The sequence below is a fragment of the Balaenoptera ricei genome, chromosome 11 (genome assembly GCF_028023285.1).
Source record: "Balaenoptera ricei isolate mBalRic1 chromosome 11, mBalRic1.hap2, whole genome shotgun sequence".
In the NCBI taxonomy this organism is placed as follows: Eukaryota; Metazoa; Chordata; class Mammalia; order Artiodactyla; family Balaenopteridae; genus Balaenoptera; species Balaenoptera ricei.
The window spans coordinates 16504759-16521131 of NC_082649.1; the positions used below are offsets into that span (position 1 = coordinate 16504759).

The 16373-nt window shown below is 47.5% G+C and overlaps 1 protein-coding gene across 2 annotated transcripts in view; it reads left to right on the top strand.

Annotated features, from left to right (window-relative positions):
- The first annotated feature begins 304 nt into the window (after positions 1-304).
- Positions 305-16373, top strand: part of E2F3 (E2F transcription factor 3) — an 80680-nt gene continuing 64611 nt past the window's right edge. The window contains exon 1 of one of the 2 annotated variants that reach the window (XM_059940688.1): positions 305-703. In XM_059940688.1, the coding sequence (XP_059796671.1) occupies positions 305-703 (399 nt within the window). Of the gene's footprint in view, positions 704-1658; positions 1907-16373 lie in introns of those variants that run through there. The other variant, XM_059940690.1, reaches the window with a different exon arrangement.

Consider the following 16373-nt stretch of genomic DNA (forward strand, 5'->3'; position numbering starts at 1 on the left):
CGCAGCACCCGTGCTGCCGCCGCCGCCTCGCAATCCATTGCATCGGCCGCCCCCGACGCCTCCATCCCCCCTCGGGGCCCGATATCCGTGCGCCCGGGACCCTCCTCTCTCCAGAGCCCCGATTATTTTTGGCCCCCGGGGCCCGGGCGGTGCGGAAAAATAAAAAGAAAAGGGAGAGAAGGGGCTCGGAAGCGCCGGGCGGGGAGGAGAGAAGGAGAGACTTGGAAACTCCGACTGCAAATAATAAAGAAATTGAAAACAATACGTTAATATACCATAGCAATAAAAAGAGCAGGAGCGAGAGATGAGAAAGGGGATCCAGCCCGCCCTGGAGCAGTACCTGGTGACCGCCGGGGGTGGGGAGGGGGCGGCTGTCGTCGCCGCCGCCGCTGCAGCCTCCATGGACAAAAGGGCACTGCTAGCCAGCCCCGGCTTCCCCGCCGCCGCCACCGCCGCTGCTGCCGCCGCCCCGAGCGCGTACATCCAGATCCTCACCACGAACACTTCCACCACCTCCTGTTCCTCCTCCCTCCAAAGCGGCGCCGTCGCCGCCGGCCCCCTCCTCCCCAGTGCCCCCGGCGTGGAGCAGACCGCCGGCAGCCTCCTCTACACCACGCCGCACGGACCCTCCAGCAGAGCCGGGCTGCTGCAGCAGCCACCAGCGCTGGGACGCGGCGGCGGCGGCGGCGGCGGCGGCCCTCCGGTAATGCCCTCCCGTTCCCACCGTCCCCAGCCCGGGCGGGAGGTGGGCTCGCACCGCGCGGGGTGGTGGGCGCGCTGCGGGCCGCCCTGGGAGAGCGCGGGGCCGAGCGTCGTGGGCCTCGGCGGCTGCCCCTCCAACGAGGGTTTATTGTTAGACTTGTGTGTTCCCCCCCAGCCCCCGAAGGGTCTGGGGGGCTCCGCCAGGCAAGCGGGGCAGCGGGGATCGTCTTGGCGCGAACCACATCAAACACTCCGAAACTTTTCGCGGCCCCCCCTTCCTTTCCTGCACTTTTCCCTACCCCCACTCTCCCCTCCCCTCCAACTCGAAGCTTCCTCTTTCTCGGGCGTAGGAAGGGGTCACGCCCCGGATGGAGAAGGGGGTGGGGGAGGGAGTAGTGAACTGGGGAGTGGGAGACTCCAGGGGGGTGGAAACCGGGGGGCCCTGGGGGTGATGGCCGCCCGCCGGCCTCGGAGGCCCGTTGGCAGCCGGGGGTCCTTAAGGCGTGCTCGGAGTGCAGGGGCTTTGCCAGGCTGCGCTTGACACATTTTGGGATCTGTAACTCCCGGCAACAAAGGGGCTGGGGGAAGCCGAGGGGGGAGGTGGAGCTGGAAGCCGGCTGCAGGCCGGGGCGTGGGCTGTCTGGGGGTGAGGGGCTAGCGGGCGGGCGCCCCGGCCTGGGCGCATCCCGGTGGTGGCAGCGGCGGCGCCCGCGTGGCCCGAGCGCCCGGGCCTTCCTCGCCGGGCCCCGGGCCTGCCCTTGACCCGCCTCTCCCCTTGCCCCTTCCTTCCCCGCCCTGTCCCCCTCTCCGCCCCCCGGCGACGGAGGGCGGGGGCAGCCGTGTTCCCGTCCCGCCGCCTGGGTCTGTCCCTCTCCCCGGGACCCGCCGGTGACGTTTCGCACACGTGCGCGGAGGACGCGCCTGTGACTGGGGAGGAGGCGGCGGCGGGAGGGGGCGCTGGAGGGGGAGAGGGGGCACCCACTTCCTCCTGCTCGCCGGCTCCCTGGCCTGGGACGGTCCCGGCGCCCTCGCACCCGCCCCCGGAGCGGCCACCCTCCCTCTCCTCTCCCCAACCCCCTCCACGGGCGCCCGCCCTCGCCCGGCGCCGCCGGTCCGTTCGGCCCTCCGGGCCCCCTCTCCAGTCGGCCCCCCCCCACCTCCCCCCGGAGCCAGGCTGGTTTCGGAAATGCCCTTACAGCAGCAGGTTAGTGACCGGGACGGCTCGGGGGCCGCCGCCGCCGCGGGGGCACCGGATTCTGTTGGGGGTTGGAGCCGTGAGGGTAGGCGGTTGAGCGGGGTTTTGGAGTGGGAACGGGGGGTTGGGTGCTCGAGGGAAATGAGTAAGCAAGAAAAATCTAACTAAGTAAATGCCCGGCCTCCGGTTCTAGGAACCTCCGGGCAGGAGTGTCCGCCCCAGGGGGTGGGTATGGTGTTTACGTGTGTTTTTTTCTAGGGGGCCGAGGGATGGGCGATCGAAAACCGGAGGGGGGGCTTCTCGCCAATGGCCGAGTTGAGCTCTGTTTTCTATCTTCCTTCCCTTGTGCTGGAGGGGGAGGGGGGCGGGTCAGAGGGTAGGGTGTCTGTAGGATTCCCAGGCCACCCGCCACCCCCTCCCTTTGTCCCTGTAATTTATAAAGCGCCTTTGAGAGATGATTTAGGTCAGTATGCGGCTTCTCTTTTTGTTGATACTAGAAAGAAGTGTGGCCCGGAGGTCTTCCTCCTTTCTCCTTTTCTCTCCTTCATTCCCTTCCTCCATGCCTCCTGTCTTCACCCTCGTGGTGAGGCTCGGCCCCCACGAGGCTAGAAACGAACCAAACCCAGTTAGATAAATGGTTGGCTGATAATATCAGTCGTTGACCTCACCTTGTCTCGGCTCCGAATGGACTGAATTTTTGAAGAATCAAGATTTTGCAGGGGTCTTTAAGAGAGTGGGCACCGAGGCAACACTTTGGGGGATGAGATGGGTTTTGGAATAATGAAAAATTTTAATTAATACTCTTCCCAGTTTCTCCTCGAGTTGGATCTTAACTGCTTTGCAGCCCCAGAGATACTTGCTAGGGATGTGTGATACCGTCTCAGTCAAAGAAGCTCATGGTGTTTTAGTGACTAGGGTCTGCCAGCAGGGGGGAAAGAGTACAGTACCTGCTTACACATAACAGTATCCAGTGTGCCGGATTCTCAGACACGAGAATATGCCATGCTTTTATTAGCATTAAATACTATTACTGACTTGACCTAAGCGTGCTTGGATATATTTTAAGCATATTTGCCCCCTACAGGGTTCTGTCACTATATCATAAACCTAATCTGAAACAACCAGCTATTGACATACTTCTGGGACTTGATTCAGATTTATGGGAGGGTAGTTTTGACAATGGGAAATTGTGAGACGACCAGTTTGCGCTTTTTTTTTTTCCTTTTGAATTTTAGCCCACCTGGACCAGGTCTCTGAAACTGTCTAGCCAAACTTCTATGTAATTCATTGTATTTAAGTATTTAAAGTGTAAAAAATTACCCTCACCACCTTCCAAGCTACTTCAAAACTTTATCCTCCTTGCCATGAGATTATTATTCCAAAATCATGAGCACTGTATATAAAGTTTGGTTTCTAATTATATTAGAGTCTAATTATATTAGACTTCTATTTAAGTCTTGAACTTTTGTTGATATTCTTTCCCTAAGCAGGAGGGACAACATGGGGATAGCTAAGTGATTGGCTGAGCAAAGAGATCATTTAAACACTTTCCATCCAAGAAGAGGTTGAGAACTCCCGTTCAAGTGGCCACAGTTACAGACCCACCTGGTTCTGATTCCATATTCTGTCTCTAGAACAACCAGGAGCATATTCTTCACCTTTTTTTAATGTGGAAAATACATATATATACATATGTATATCTCAGTACTACCTTACTAGCTGTAATTGCCTCTGTCATTTACAAGTCATTGGATCTTAGGCAGATAACTTAAACTCTCACAACACAGTTTCCTCTTCTGTAAAACAGGGATAATAACAGTATGAACTTGAAAGTTCCTTTTAAGGGTTAAATATGATAATGCATGTAAAACAGCACAGTGCCAGGTAAATAGTAGATGCCCAATAAAATGAATATTCAGAAATTTATATTTTTTTGGAACTTAGAGAAATAATGTAAGACCATGTGCACACTGCCCCTTTGTTGACATATATGAGTAAAATGGTTAAAAGTTTTTAAAAATGATATGTAATTATTTATACCTAGTTAACTTGAGTTTATAAATCCATAAATCATGGCTCTCCTAAGAATGGATAAAATAGGGACACGTCAGTACCACAGGCCTATGTTAGAGATGGTGGTGATGAACTGCCCCAGCATGAGCTTGTGCCTTGAGTTGTGACAAATTTCGATCAACTCATCCTCACTTTTTTGCCTCGCTCCTCCCTTGATTGCATGGACCGGCCATCTTTTGCGTGCAGCCCATGCTTAGTGGCTTTTGTAGAACTGAACTCTTAATCATCACCATGTCAGAGACATGCACTAGATAAATTCAGTTCTAGATGGTGAGCTGTTGCACATGGAAGGAGTCTAGAGAAACCAGAGTCACAAGTGCTATATATCTTCTGGAACTGAAAGGGCTTCATCATTTTCTGCCTCTGCTAAAAAGAAGCTGAAATGATTTCATTCCGCTTCTAGAAAGTTTGGGATCTATTAATGCAAGAGACAATGGCCTGTCACATGTGATTTAATTTAATCCAGTCATAGCATCCCACTGATTAGACTTTGGGAAGGAACCCACAATGCTTGAAATTTCCCTGTAAGAATGGAGAAACCATAGGTGCTACAGCTGAGTCTCTTTCTTTCCTGTATAAGTATAAAAGAAGAAAAATGCTGGGTTCCTGTGGTTCTGTAGTCAATAATCTTGCTTCTGCTGAGATAGATGGTTGGTGCCAAGTTTAAGCTAGGAGAGAATTTTTAGTCACTACATACCCCAAAATGGAAGTTTTAATATAATGCAGTGCCCAGACTCAGGCAGTACAAATAGCTCCACTATAATCAGTACCCAGGGCACCACTCTAATCATCCTCTGAAACAAAGCACCCTTAAACGTGGCTCTGTGAGCTAAGGAACCCAAGCTTGTGAACAGGAAAGGATTTTTTTTTGTTGTCGTTTTTCTATAAATCGTCACCTTATGTAATACTTGGAAGAGTAGATTCTGAGATTAATGTTGTGCTGTGTAAAGCTAACGTCAAAACAGAAAATAATACTCTAAGCTTAGACATGAATAGATAATAGCACCTGGAGATTGAAAGGTTGGAGGGAAAAGTGGCTTTTATTCTCACTTCTCATAGGTATAATCCATATGGTCTTTTATTGCCATCCCCAAAGACACACCATCCATACCTTTAGCCTTTTTCCAAAGGACCTGGACCCACTTGGCAAGGCTTCAAACATTCATAGTTGATTTTTCTGGCTGGTTTTCTAATTTAACATGACTTAACATATATTCCATTTGTATGTCTCGTTTACATCCACTTTCCCAGGCTGACTGACTCCAATTCCTTTTTAATCACCTACTTTCTACTAACATTTTAAACTAGGAAGAATGAAAGATCAGCCACTGCCTGTGCTCATTAAATCACATCCCTCCTAGATGCCCATGAAACCACCCCAAATAGTGCAAGGCAAAGAAGGTAGATTGCAATTCTTATCAGATGCTCTGTTTCATTTTGGTTTTTAAAGAGAGGAACTTCCCTGAATTCTTTGAGGTACTAAGCATGTGGTTTAATGCATATTTTTCATGCTTGTTAGCAGCTTAAAAGTGTTTCGGGGACTGTATTTACAATTGCTAAGAAGCATTTTTTCTACTAATCATTTTTCATGGGACTAAGAAGGGAAGCTAACTGGGAAAGCAGTAAGTATAGGAAACCACTAATGGTATCTCCTTCCTCCTACGCTGACCTTCTCTCTGCCTCCCAAGAGTGGCTTGGAAAATGTATCTTACACGAGGAAAAGTTATACAACAGAAGGGACAGAAAGACAACAGCTGGGATGGGGTAAGGAATCCTGGAGGGCAGGAGTAGGGTTGATATAGAGGGATAATACATATAGCTTTGGGGCCAGTAAGAAGGAAATCGGTTTATTTTCTGTTGTCACTTTTGCTTCACATGCTCTCCTCCCAAAGCAATGCGTTTTTAGAACTCAAAGAATGTGTAAGTTACAAGGATGCATTCTCAGTCCGCCTCCAACCTTAACTGGGGGTCAATCTTGTTGCTGTGACGGCCACAGTCATCTACAATATAACTTTGAAGGGGAAGAGATAAAGCCCACTGGTTGCCAGGTTGCCATCACAAAGCCTGGGCCCCTTGCTTTGCTGGAGAACCTGGGTGAAACAGACCACTGCGTAGCTTTGTAAACTAAGGCCGGGGTTTTTGTCAGCGGAGGTTGATAGCAGTGAGAATGGACAGCTGATGGAATAGAGAGGAGATAGGAGGAAGTAAGAAGAATAAAAGTAATTGACTTCAGTCTGCTTTCTATTACTGTAGCCCAACCCTCTGGGGCTATTTCTAGTGTCCAGACAACATTCTTATAACTAATTCTTCTAATTAGCATAGGCAATAATTGATATTCCCAACTGTCTTTGAATCGTAACATGTGAGAGCTGTAAAGCAAGAGTCATCATCAGACCCAATCCCCTTCATTTTGCAGGGGAGGAAATTAAGACCCAATGCAGTTGTTACTTACCCAAGGTCACAAGCTAACTAGTGGCAAAGCCAGAACTGAAACTGGAGACTGGAATTCTTAGAAGCAGCCCCATTTGCCAAGAGAAAGTTAACTAAGTCTCATGTGCCCTATATGGGAAAATTGGGATGTGTAGAATACATTTTAGATTGCCTTCAGGAATGGTTACATTTTTAAAATAGACACATACAGAAGTGTCCTTTGAACAGTTGGCTTTAGAGTGACAGCTCATTCTCAAAGGTACAAAATAAGCCACGCTCCTTTAGATGTTCAATGAAAGGGAATTTTAAAAAATGGAAGGAATGACTGACTCTTATAGAAACATGATAGTAGCCTTCTTAAAGCTTTATTTGTTATTTGCAAATTTTTGTGGATATGACACTTCCGGTGCTCAAACGGTGAAACATACTTCACTGAGAATAGAACCTGAAAGGATTTTTGCCGCTCTCTTCAGGAGAAGGGCACAGTACAGCTCTGGTGTTGGAGGTTTGTCCTGGGCTGTCCACATCCTGGGTGACTGTTGTGGTTTTCAGAGGTCCTGGGGCCCTTGCCCAGTGACATTAGACCAGGTGCCCTTCCTTCAGGAAGATTGCTGGTTTAACAAAGTTTAACTCAGGGGAAGAAGTCCTCATCCCCTAAAAACCAGAACTAATTTCCTTAAAACGTCTTCTTTTCCTTGTGGAATTGAGAAAGCTTAAAAATAGAATCACTTCAAGCCCTGAAGCCTAAAAGTGAAACATAATCCAATGTCGCTGTAGTTCACCAACGCGTTAGGGGCGGGGATATATGGCTTGTCTATAAACCACAAACCAGAAAGGTGCCATGTGTAGGTGCGGTCTTAGATCAGGGAGCAACTGCTGGTGAGACCTGTAGTTACCAGTGAAGCTGATTTCCCCTGGAGGACTTTATGGTGGATGGAGTCCATCTCAGGTCGCAGAGGAGCTGAACGCCCTTGGTCCTCCCAGCCAGCTCATGTCTGGCTACCCAGGAGATCCCGGCGGCTCCTCCAGCACGCGCCTGACTGCTGAGAAGCGCTCCCCCAGGCTCTGGTTTTCATGATCCTGAAAGTTGCAGCTCTGGACACGGGGGGTCACAGGAGGTCAGCTCAGAGCCTATAGATTTCACCCCTCCCTTGCCCTTTTTCCACGTCTGATGCTTTGAGGCTCCAGAAATATATAACCAGAACAGCAGCCCTGTGACCCCATCCCTTCTGAGCCTTTCTGGGTCTGGCAGCCCTCAGGAGAGGTGAAGGCTTATATGTACCTAACCCACACCCTCCACCTAAAAGGCAAACGGAAGGGCAGCCAAGTGTACGAGTCAGACGATGGAGCCTGAAGCCAGAGTGTCTGGGTTCTTATTCTGTGTGACTTTGGGCAACTCTGCTTAACCTCTGCGTCTTAATTTCCTCACCTGTAAAATGGGGAAATCATAGTAGCTACCTCATGGGGATCGGGACCATTAAATGAGTTCATATTTGTCAGGTGCCTAGACCGGTGCCTGACCCATGGGAAGGATTCAGTAGATACGTGGTGGAATTGCCCTTTTCTTCCATGGCTGTCTCTTGGGCCCATCCTTTGGTGGTTTAGTTTCTGAACCAGCCCTTGCGTTCATCCAGACCCAGTTTACACCTCTAAAAATGGCGGTGATGAGGAGGAGTGAACCACGGGGCGGTTTTCTCCCAGCATACTCTGTAGGATCTTTGTATCTCTTTATAAGCCGTCCATGGACTTGGGAGACAGAGCAGAAAGATACACGTCTTATTACAGTAGTCCTTTCGGTAGTGATAAGTGTCATGACGAAAATCTTTATTTCTGTGATTACCTGTGTTAATAAAGTTGCACTCTTAACATGATTTCACTCCTGTACAGTAAACTAGGGCTTAAGACTGAATGGTGGAGATCAGGGTGTCTGAGGTGTCTGGGGCCCTGCAGGATTGGAGGCCCCAGTCAGTGTCGGGTGGGGGGGAGCTACCTGCGGGCCCCCCTGTCCCCTTCTCTTCTCCCTCTCTCAGTGCCTAGTTGTTTAGTGTGTTAATGCCTGTTCCTCCCACTTACCCCTCACCTCTCCCTCTGCCTGGCTTTTAGAAGGAGGCCAGAATCACAGCCTTCACGGGCTGCTTCCGTGACTTATCAAATTGATTACAACCTTTTTCCCTAGCGTTGGAGGTCCAGTGAAATCTCGCCCTTCCCGTTCTGCTTCCCATCCCTCCCCACTGGGGTCCTGGCATGGCACAGTGCTTACAGTGGCTGCTGCTTTCCCTCCGGTGCATTTATCTGCTTGTTCCTCTTGCAGCCGTCCTTCCCACCAGCCTGTCAAGGACGCCCCCTGCACAGAGCCTTCCCTGATTCCCCAGGCCTTGGGTCCCTCCCTTCCCTCAAGTTACTGCTTCCTTCCCATAGCACGTCTTAGTCTACCTTGTATCCTCATCAGTGGTGCCCTTGGCTTACTCTTCCTCCAAACCCACAAGCTTCAGGAAACCAGTCTGTGGTTTTCTCATCGTGTCGTCCTTGCAATGCCTTCTCCGTTGTGGACGCTCAAATATTCGACAAGAGGCGTTGTCATTAGGCACCCACAGTGTGCTTGGCACCCCAGTCTTCCTGTTGAGGATGCAAAAGAAGTATGAAGTGTGATCCACCCACTCTTGAGTTTATAGTCTGTTTGGAGAGACAGGCTTTAAACACAAGTTGAGTCGCAAGCAAGACTAAACAGGAGTCAAACAAGACTCATCTTGTCCTCGGTTGTACAGTATCGACAGGATGTGCCAGCTGGACCATGGGAATGGGCAGGCCATGGTTCCCATGGTCACCGGACCTTAGAGCACATTTGGGTGTATATTTGAATCATCTTGGCACTTTCGAGAAATACCCCTATCTAGACGTGAGTATTTTTTGGAAGTGTCCCAGGTCATTTTAACGTGCACTCAATTGGAACCGCTGGAGTAGGTGGACGGGGAAGGTTTGGGAGGCTGTTCATGGCTGGGGAAACGTCATGAAGCCAAGGTAGGAAGGCAGGAGGTCGGCTAGCATAAGGAGACCAGTTGGACTGGTGTCAATATGGGGGAATAATAGGACCTAACACTGGATACATTGGTAAAGTTGGTGTGGAATAGAGATTGCCTTCCTACAAGGGCCGGGCAGGGAATTAACTGGGGGGTATGGAAAGGTGGGGATAAGTAGTGTGGGAGTTGGGCTTGGACAAAGAAGAAATGCCCTATCAGAAGGCAGCCGAGGAGGGACCCCGCCCCAGGTGATGGCTTCCAGAGAGGAAAGCAGGTCCCATCTGTTGCCAGATCTTCCATTTTCTTAAAATGCCAGAAATCTACCAGCTCTAAAATGCAGGCTCAATTAAAACGGAAAATGTGCAAGCCAAACAAAATAGGTCTCTGGGCCAGATTTGGCTTCAGGGCTGCCACTCAGCAGTCTCTGGTCTATGGGATAATAATAGCTAATGTTTATCAAGTGCCCACGTGCATGGAGGGCACTAAAGTAAGTGCTTTATGCACATTAACACATTATCCACATAACCTATGAAGTGGGTATTATTACCATGCTTGTCCTGCACAGGAAGAAGCAGACAATGAGGGGTTAAGAGGCTGGCTCAGGGCTCCGCGGATGAGAGAGGCAAGTGAAATTGAACCCAAGGAGACTGGCTCCAAAGTCTGCAGACCCCAGAAACCTGGGCCAGGTGCACTGGTACCCCATGCCGACCCTTGTACCAGCTTCTGGACTTCCAGGTCATTGCCAAGGCAAACCATCCAAAGACGAGTGACCCAAAACCCAAAGGAGGTGAAACAAAAAGCACTCCCAAGGGGCTGAGAACTTAGGGGGTCCAAGCAAGCACTGTTGCCTGGCACCAACACCACTGGGAACCGGGGTGATATGCTGGGCACCCGGCCCTCAAGGGATTTACTTTACCCTATAGCAGGAAGACTTTCCATTCTGTCGGGTCTGGGGGCCTGCCTGGAACAGGTTACCAAGTGGACAGAAAGGCAGAAATTCCCCTGGGAAGAAAAGTAGGGCATACCATTTAGAGCATGGGTGCTACAGAGTTGATGATTCTGGAAGCAGCGCAGCAACAGTGATGGTGTGAAAGGCAAGATGGAAGTGAGAGACAGGCTAAGGGAGAAAAGAAATACAAGACCTTGACTCCCAAGATGGTTAGCTCCTGGGGCTGAAAGAATGGACACTGCTGAGCTTTTCCTGCATCAGGGTTTGCACCCCGTGGAGGGAATGGTGAGTTTGGAATGAGCTGGCTATGAGGGATGCCGTGGGCCACCCCGCTTTCTAAGAGGCTAGGACCCAGCCCTGGGAATGTGGTTTTGGCACAGAGGTTAAAGTGGAGGGCTTGATGAACAACAGACAGCCAAGCCTGGCCTCCTTAGCTTAAAAAAACAAAAAATTAACGTGGTGCTACGAAAACCTTTGATCATTTTCACTTCTCCTTCTATAATATGAAAACGAGACAGATTCATCAGGTTGATTTGGGGGATCGATACTGTCAGGGCTCCCAGAGACGAGCCATCAGATGTTATTTATGACATACTTTCCCAGGTCTGGGCCTGGCTCCTAGCTGCTCTGAGAAAGCAAAGAGCCAGCTGGAGAGTGCTGTGCATAAAGAAAGGTCACATAATTATGTCTTGAACTAAGATGGCTTTTTTGACCATTATTTCCTGTGCTCTCTGATTTTGCAGATTAAAAAAATATATATCTTGGATATATTTTCTTAAGCCCTAGCATATTAAAGTTTAAAAATGAAAGAGCCATGTAAATTCCAAGTATCTTTATCATTGATTTTTAAATATGTAACTTGTATTTAAGCCTAGTTGCAGTAACCCTTGAATTGACCAATTTTGTTGCTATGTTTGGTAGCAGGACTTGTGATGATCCCACTAATAATGTGGTAAAGTTTTCAACCTTTTCTGTTACTGTTTTCCTTGCTAGCATCTCAGATACTCTAATCCTGGGACTAGTCTTTAGGAGGGAGGTTTTCAGCTCTGGGGACCCATGGCATGGTCGTGGGGTACGGAAGGCTTGATATCTGGCTCCAGAAACGTGCTCTGTCGCTTATCAGCGTGTGACCTTTCACAAATTCTATGAGCTGTAGTTACCTAAAATAGTGTTCCTGTCTCCTTCAGTGGTTGGAAGAATTAAATGAGATAAGTTTATAGGACGTGTACTGTGTGTTCCTAACTTAGTGTGTTCACCCCGCTGCCCCTCCTCCGTGGTTAGGAGTGAATTCTCAGCATTTTTACCCATTTGAGGGAAAACAAAGTACAGGACACTTACTGAACACCCACTCTGAGCTGAATGGGTTCCCAGTATTCTGGGTGTTTCAACAACTAAGATGTTCTTCTGGCCCTCAAGGAGTTCATCGGGAGATAGGGGAGATGAAACAAGTTCTCCAATAACTAAGACAAGATAAAAGACAGTGCAGGCTGTAAGAGAATATCGATGAAGTTTCTTAGGCATCCAACCTGGGGCAGGGGTGGGACAGAGAAGGCTTTGAAACTGGAGCAGAGTTTAAGCACCACTGATATTTTGGCCGGATACCTCTTTGCGGGGTGGTGGGGGTGGGGGGGGTGGGGGTAAGGCTGTCCTTTGCCCTGTGGCTACTCGTTACTCTAGTGAGGACTCCTCACCAGATGCCAGTAGCACCCTCCAGTTACGACAATCAAACCTGTCTCTGGACACTGTCCAATGTCCCCCGAGTGCAAAATCGGCCCACATGTCTCCCCCGCCCCCTTCCCTGCCCTGTGGATGCACCACTGCACCAGCCCCTTATCAGGCGTGCCCAACCCCCGCATGGAACCCCAGCGCTGTGATTCACCGTCCCACTCTTGAGAGATGATCTAGAGAAAACGTGCTCTGTGTAGCTAGCCAAAGCCCTGCCTGTTTTATGATCAGGCATACTCGGAATGGGCCACTCGAAGCCCCTCCGTCACTTGGGGAAGAAAGGATCAAAGCCCGCAGTTCAGAGAAGGCCAAAGAAGTTTTGCATTTCTCGTTCACTCAGCTGGGTAACGAAGAGAGACCTTCTGCTTGGGACCAGCTTCTCCGTAGATAGTTAGGTGGTTTGGGAGCATTACTTCCTTTCTAACCCGTTTCCTCACCTGGTAAATGAGGAGAATCCAGGTTCTCACCTCACAGGTTGTTGTGAAAGCTGAACGCCCCGACGCATGTAAAGTGCTGGCTGTCGCTCCAGCCGCGTACTAAACACGCCCACGTGTTGGCTAGCATCGATATTATTACTGCTGTCGTCGTTGTTGCCATCATCGTCAGCAAGTTGAGCTTCCCTTTCAGGGCAATTCAGCTGTTAAACGCCATTCCCTTTGTTGCTGGTGTTTCCACAACCACTTCCCTTGCTCCTCCATCCCCACGCTGGCCCCAGTTTCCAGCACGGGCCATACTGATTCATTTGACTTACTTAGCAGTTATGTATAGGGCACCTAGTGTATGCCAGCCCCTGTCCTAAGCGCTGGGGATGCAGCAGGGTCGACACAGACAAAATCTCCTGCCTTCGTGTGGCTTGGATCGTGAGTGATGCAGATATGGCCGTGTAACAAACAACCCCCCCACCACCACCCCCCCCCTTCCTGTCTTTGATGGATCCTGTTCTGTTTTTTTCACAGCAGTGGTTCTTAAATGTGTAGTCCGGGACCAGCAACAGCACCTGGGAGCTTTTTAGAAATGCAAATTTGGGGTCACACCCGAAACCTACTGAGTCAGAAATTCTGGGTGTGACCAGCAGCTTGGGGTTTGACAGGCACCCCCCCAGGTCTTTCCGATGCCCAAGTTTGAGAGGCACAGTTTGGGAAAAGATACCTCTCAACGAGAAAGGACATGGGGAAGCCAAGGCCTGGATTGGGCTGTGTGTTACGCGACGAAGAGGGTGTTGCCCATACAGTGCATTTCCAAAAACAGCAGTGCTTACAAAAGATCTTAGGTGTATCAAGACAGCTCAAGACTGGCAGTGCCCTTTGATCTCTTCTGGGCCTGGCATCCCTTTTTGAAATGGGAGGACTCTGGGAGGATCCTGTGAGCCACAGCACAGAACTCAGTAACAGACATTCTTAGCCTTCTTTGGGCTTTTCAGCATCATCCCGTGAACAGGAAAACTGCTTCCCTCCCTTTTCTCCAGAGGCTTTTGATGTCTTTGTTTGACAATTATGTTCCTCCTTTTAATTCCTTCTCATTTAATCGTCCTCTTATCTAGCACCAGTAAAAATCCTTATATCTATAACTGAATTGCCAGCCAGATGTACCAGGCTTCTCTGGAAATGAAATGGTTGCTCTCCTTACATGTCTGGTAATTTGGGTATTTAAAGATATCGTGAGGAGTAAATGAAATGAGAGACCCTGGGCCAACGTCCAGCCTGGAGCTGGGCACAGAGTGTCCGGCCACTTGATAAATTCCCGCCCCTGTTCCCAACTCATTATGAAAACCAGTAAAGGCAATAAGTAGATACCACAGTTCTTTATGTGAAAAGCTTTCGACTACCCACAGTTTGAATGGGTATGAATAATCGTCATATAAATTATAACCAAAATCATGGACTCAGAAGTTCTGATCAGTTAAAACTTAAATATATATGTAATTAAATAAACTTAGAAACTTAAAAGAAATAGATGTTACCTGATTTTTTTTTCATGAAGATGAATTTTTTTTTAAAGCCCTAATCAGACTGACAGAAATTCTTTACTTCTGCACTAGCCCAAGATTCTGCTTATACATCTAAATTGATAGATTCTTTCTTTTTTTTTTTTTAAACTCTACAAAATATTTTATTGCTTGGATGTGGGAGATAAATTTAGGAAGCAGAAGAATAAATACTGGCTTTCAAATTTCTTTGCTAGTGATACACAGAATACAAAAGGAATAGTTTCACAAGTTACAATCAGTTCAGTTTGGGATACATTGTTTGAGTATGAGTCTGAAACACCAAGAAGCATCCTAGATATAGAATTAAGTTGATTTTTTTCATACAAAATTATCTAGCATAATACATTGATTAATCAATATAATGCCAATTTATAATAACACCAAGTTCTCATTATATGTGGGTCATTTCTTGAGCACTCTGAACTGTTACATTGACATACAGTACCTGCCCACTCCCATGACAACATTACACTAGTTTTATTTTAAAAGTCTTGTTATTGCATAAATAAGTCTCCACACCTTATCACTACCACATCTTCTTCCTCTTCAAAATTGTCTTGGCTGTTTTGGTTCTTTTTTTTTTTTTTTTATACAGCAGGTTCTTATTAGTCATCAGTTTTATACACATCAGTGTATACATGTCAATCCCAATCACACAATTCATCACACCACCCCCCCCACCCCCCCGTGGCTTTCCCCCCTTTGATGTCCATACGTTTGTTCTCTACATCTGTGTCTCTATTTCTGCCCTGCAAACCAGTTCATCTGTACCATTTTCCTAGGTTCCACATATATGCGTTAATATAAGATATTTGTTTTTCTCTTTCTGACTTACTTCACTCTGTATGACAGTCTCTAGATCCATCCACGTGTCAACAAATGACCCAATTTCATTCCTTTTTAGGGCTGAGTAATGTTCCATTGTATATATGTACCACATCTTCTTTATCCATTCATCTGTCGATGGGCATTTACGTTGCTTCCATGACCTGGCTATTGTAAATAGTGCTGCAAGAATATTGGGGTGCATGTGTCTTTTTGAATTATGGTTTTCTCTGGGTATATGCCCATAGTGGGATTGCTGGATCGTATGGTAATTCTATTTTTAGTTTTTTAAGGAACCTCCATACTGTTCTCCATAATGGCTGTATCAATTTACACTCCCACCAACGGTGCAAGAGGGTTCCCTTTTCTCCACACCCTCTCCAGCATTTGTTGTTTGTAGATTTTCTGATGATGCCCATTCTAACTGGTGTGAGGTGATACCTCATTGTAGTTTTGATTTGCATTTCTCTAATAATTAGTGATGTTGAGCAGCTTTTCATGTGCTTCTTGACCATCTGTATGTCTTCTTTGGAGAAATGTCTATTTAGGTCTTCTGCCCATTTTTGGATTGGGTTGTTTGTTTTTTTAATATTGAGCTGCATGAGCTGTTTATATATTTTGGAGATTAACTCTTTGTCCATTGATTCGTTTGCAAATATTTTCTTCCATTCTGAGGCTTGTCTTTACATCTTGTTTATGGTTTCCTTTGCTGTGCAAAAGCTCTTAAGTTTCATTAGGTCCCATTTGTTTATTTTTGTTTTTATTTCCATTACTCTAGGAGGTGGATCAAAAAAGATCTTGCTGTGATTTATGTCAAAGAGTGTTCTTCCTATGTTTTCCTCTAAGAGTTTTATAGTGTCCGGTCTTAACATTTAGGTCTCTAATCCATTTTGAGTTTATTTTTGTGTATGGTGTTAGGGAGTGTTCTAATTTCATTCTTTTACATGTAGCTGTCCAGTTTTCCCAGCACCACTTATTGAAGAGACTGTCTTTTCTCCATTGTATATCCTTGCCTCCTTTGTCATAGATTAGTTGACCATAGGTGCCTGGGTTTATCTCTGGGCTTTCTATCCTGTTCCATTGATCTATGTTTCTGTTTTTGTGCCAGTACCATATTGTCTTGATTACTGTAGCTTTGTAGTATAGTCTGAAGTCAGGGAGTCTGATTCCTCCAGCTCCGTTTTTTTCCCTCAAGACTGCTTTGGCTATTCGGAGTCTTTTGTGTCTCCATACAAATTTTAATGTTTTTTCTTCTAGTTCCGTAAAAAATGCCATTGGTAATTTGATAGGGATTGCATTGAATCTGTAGATTACTTTGGGTAGTATAGTCATTTTCACAATATTGATTCTTCCAACCCAAGAACATGGTATATCTCTCCATCTGTTGGTATCATCTTTAATTTCTTTCATCAGTGTCTTATAGTTTTCTGCATACAGGTCTTTTGTCTCCCTAGGTAGGTTTATTCCTAG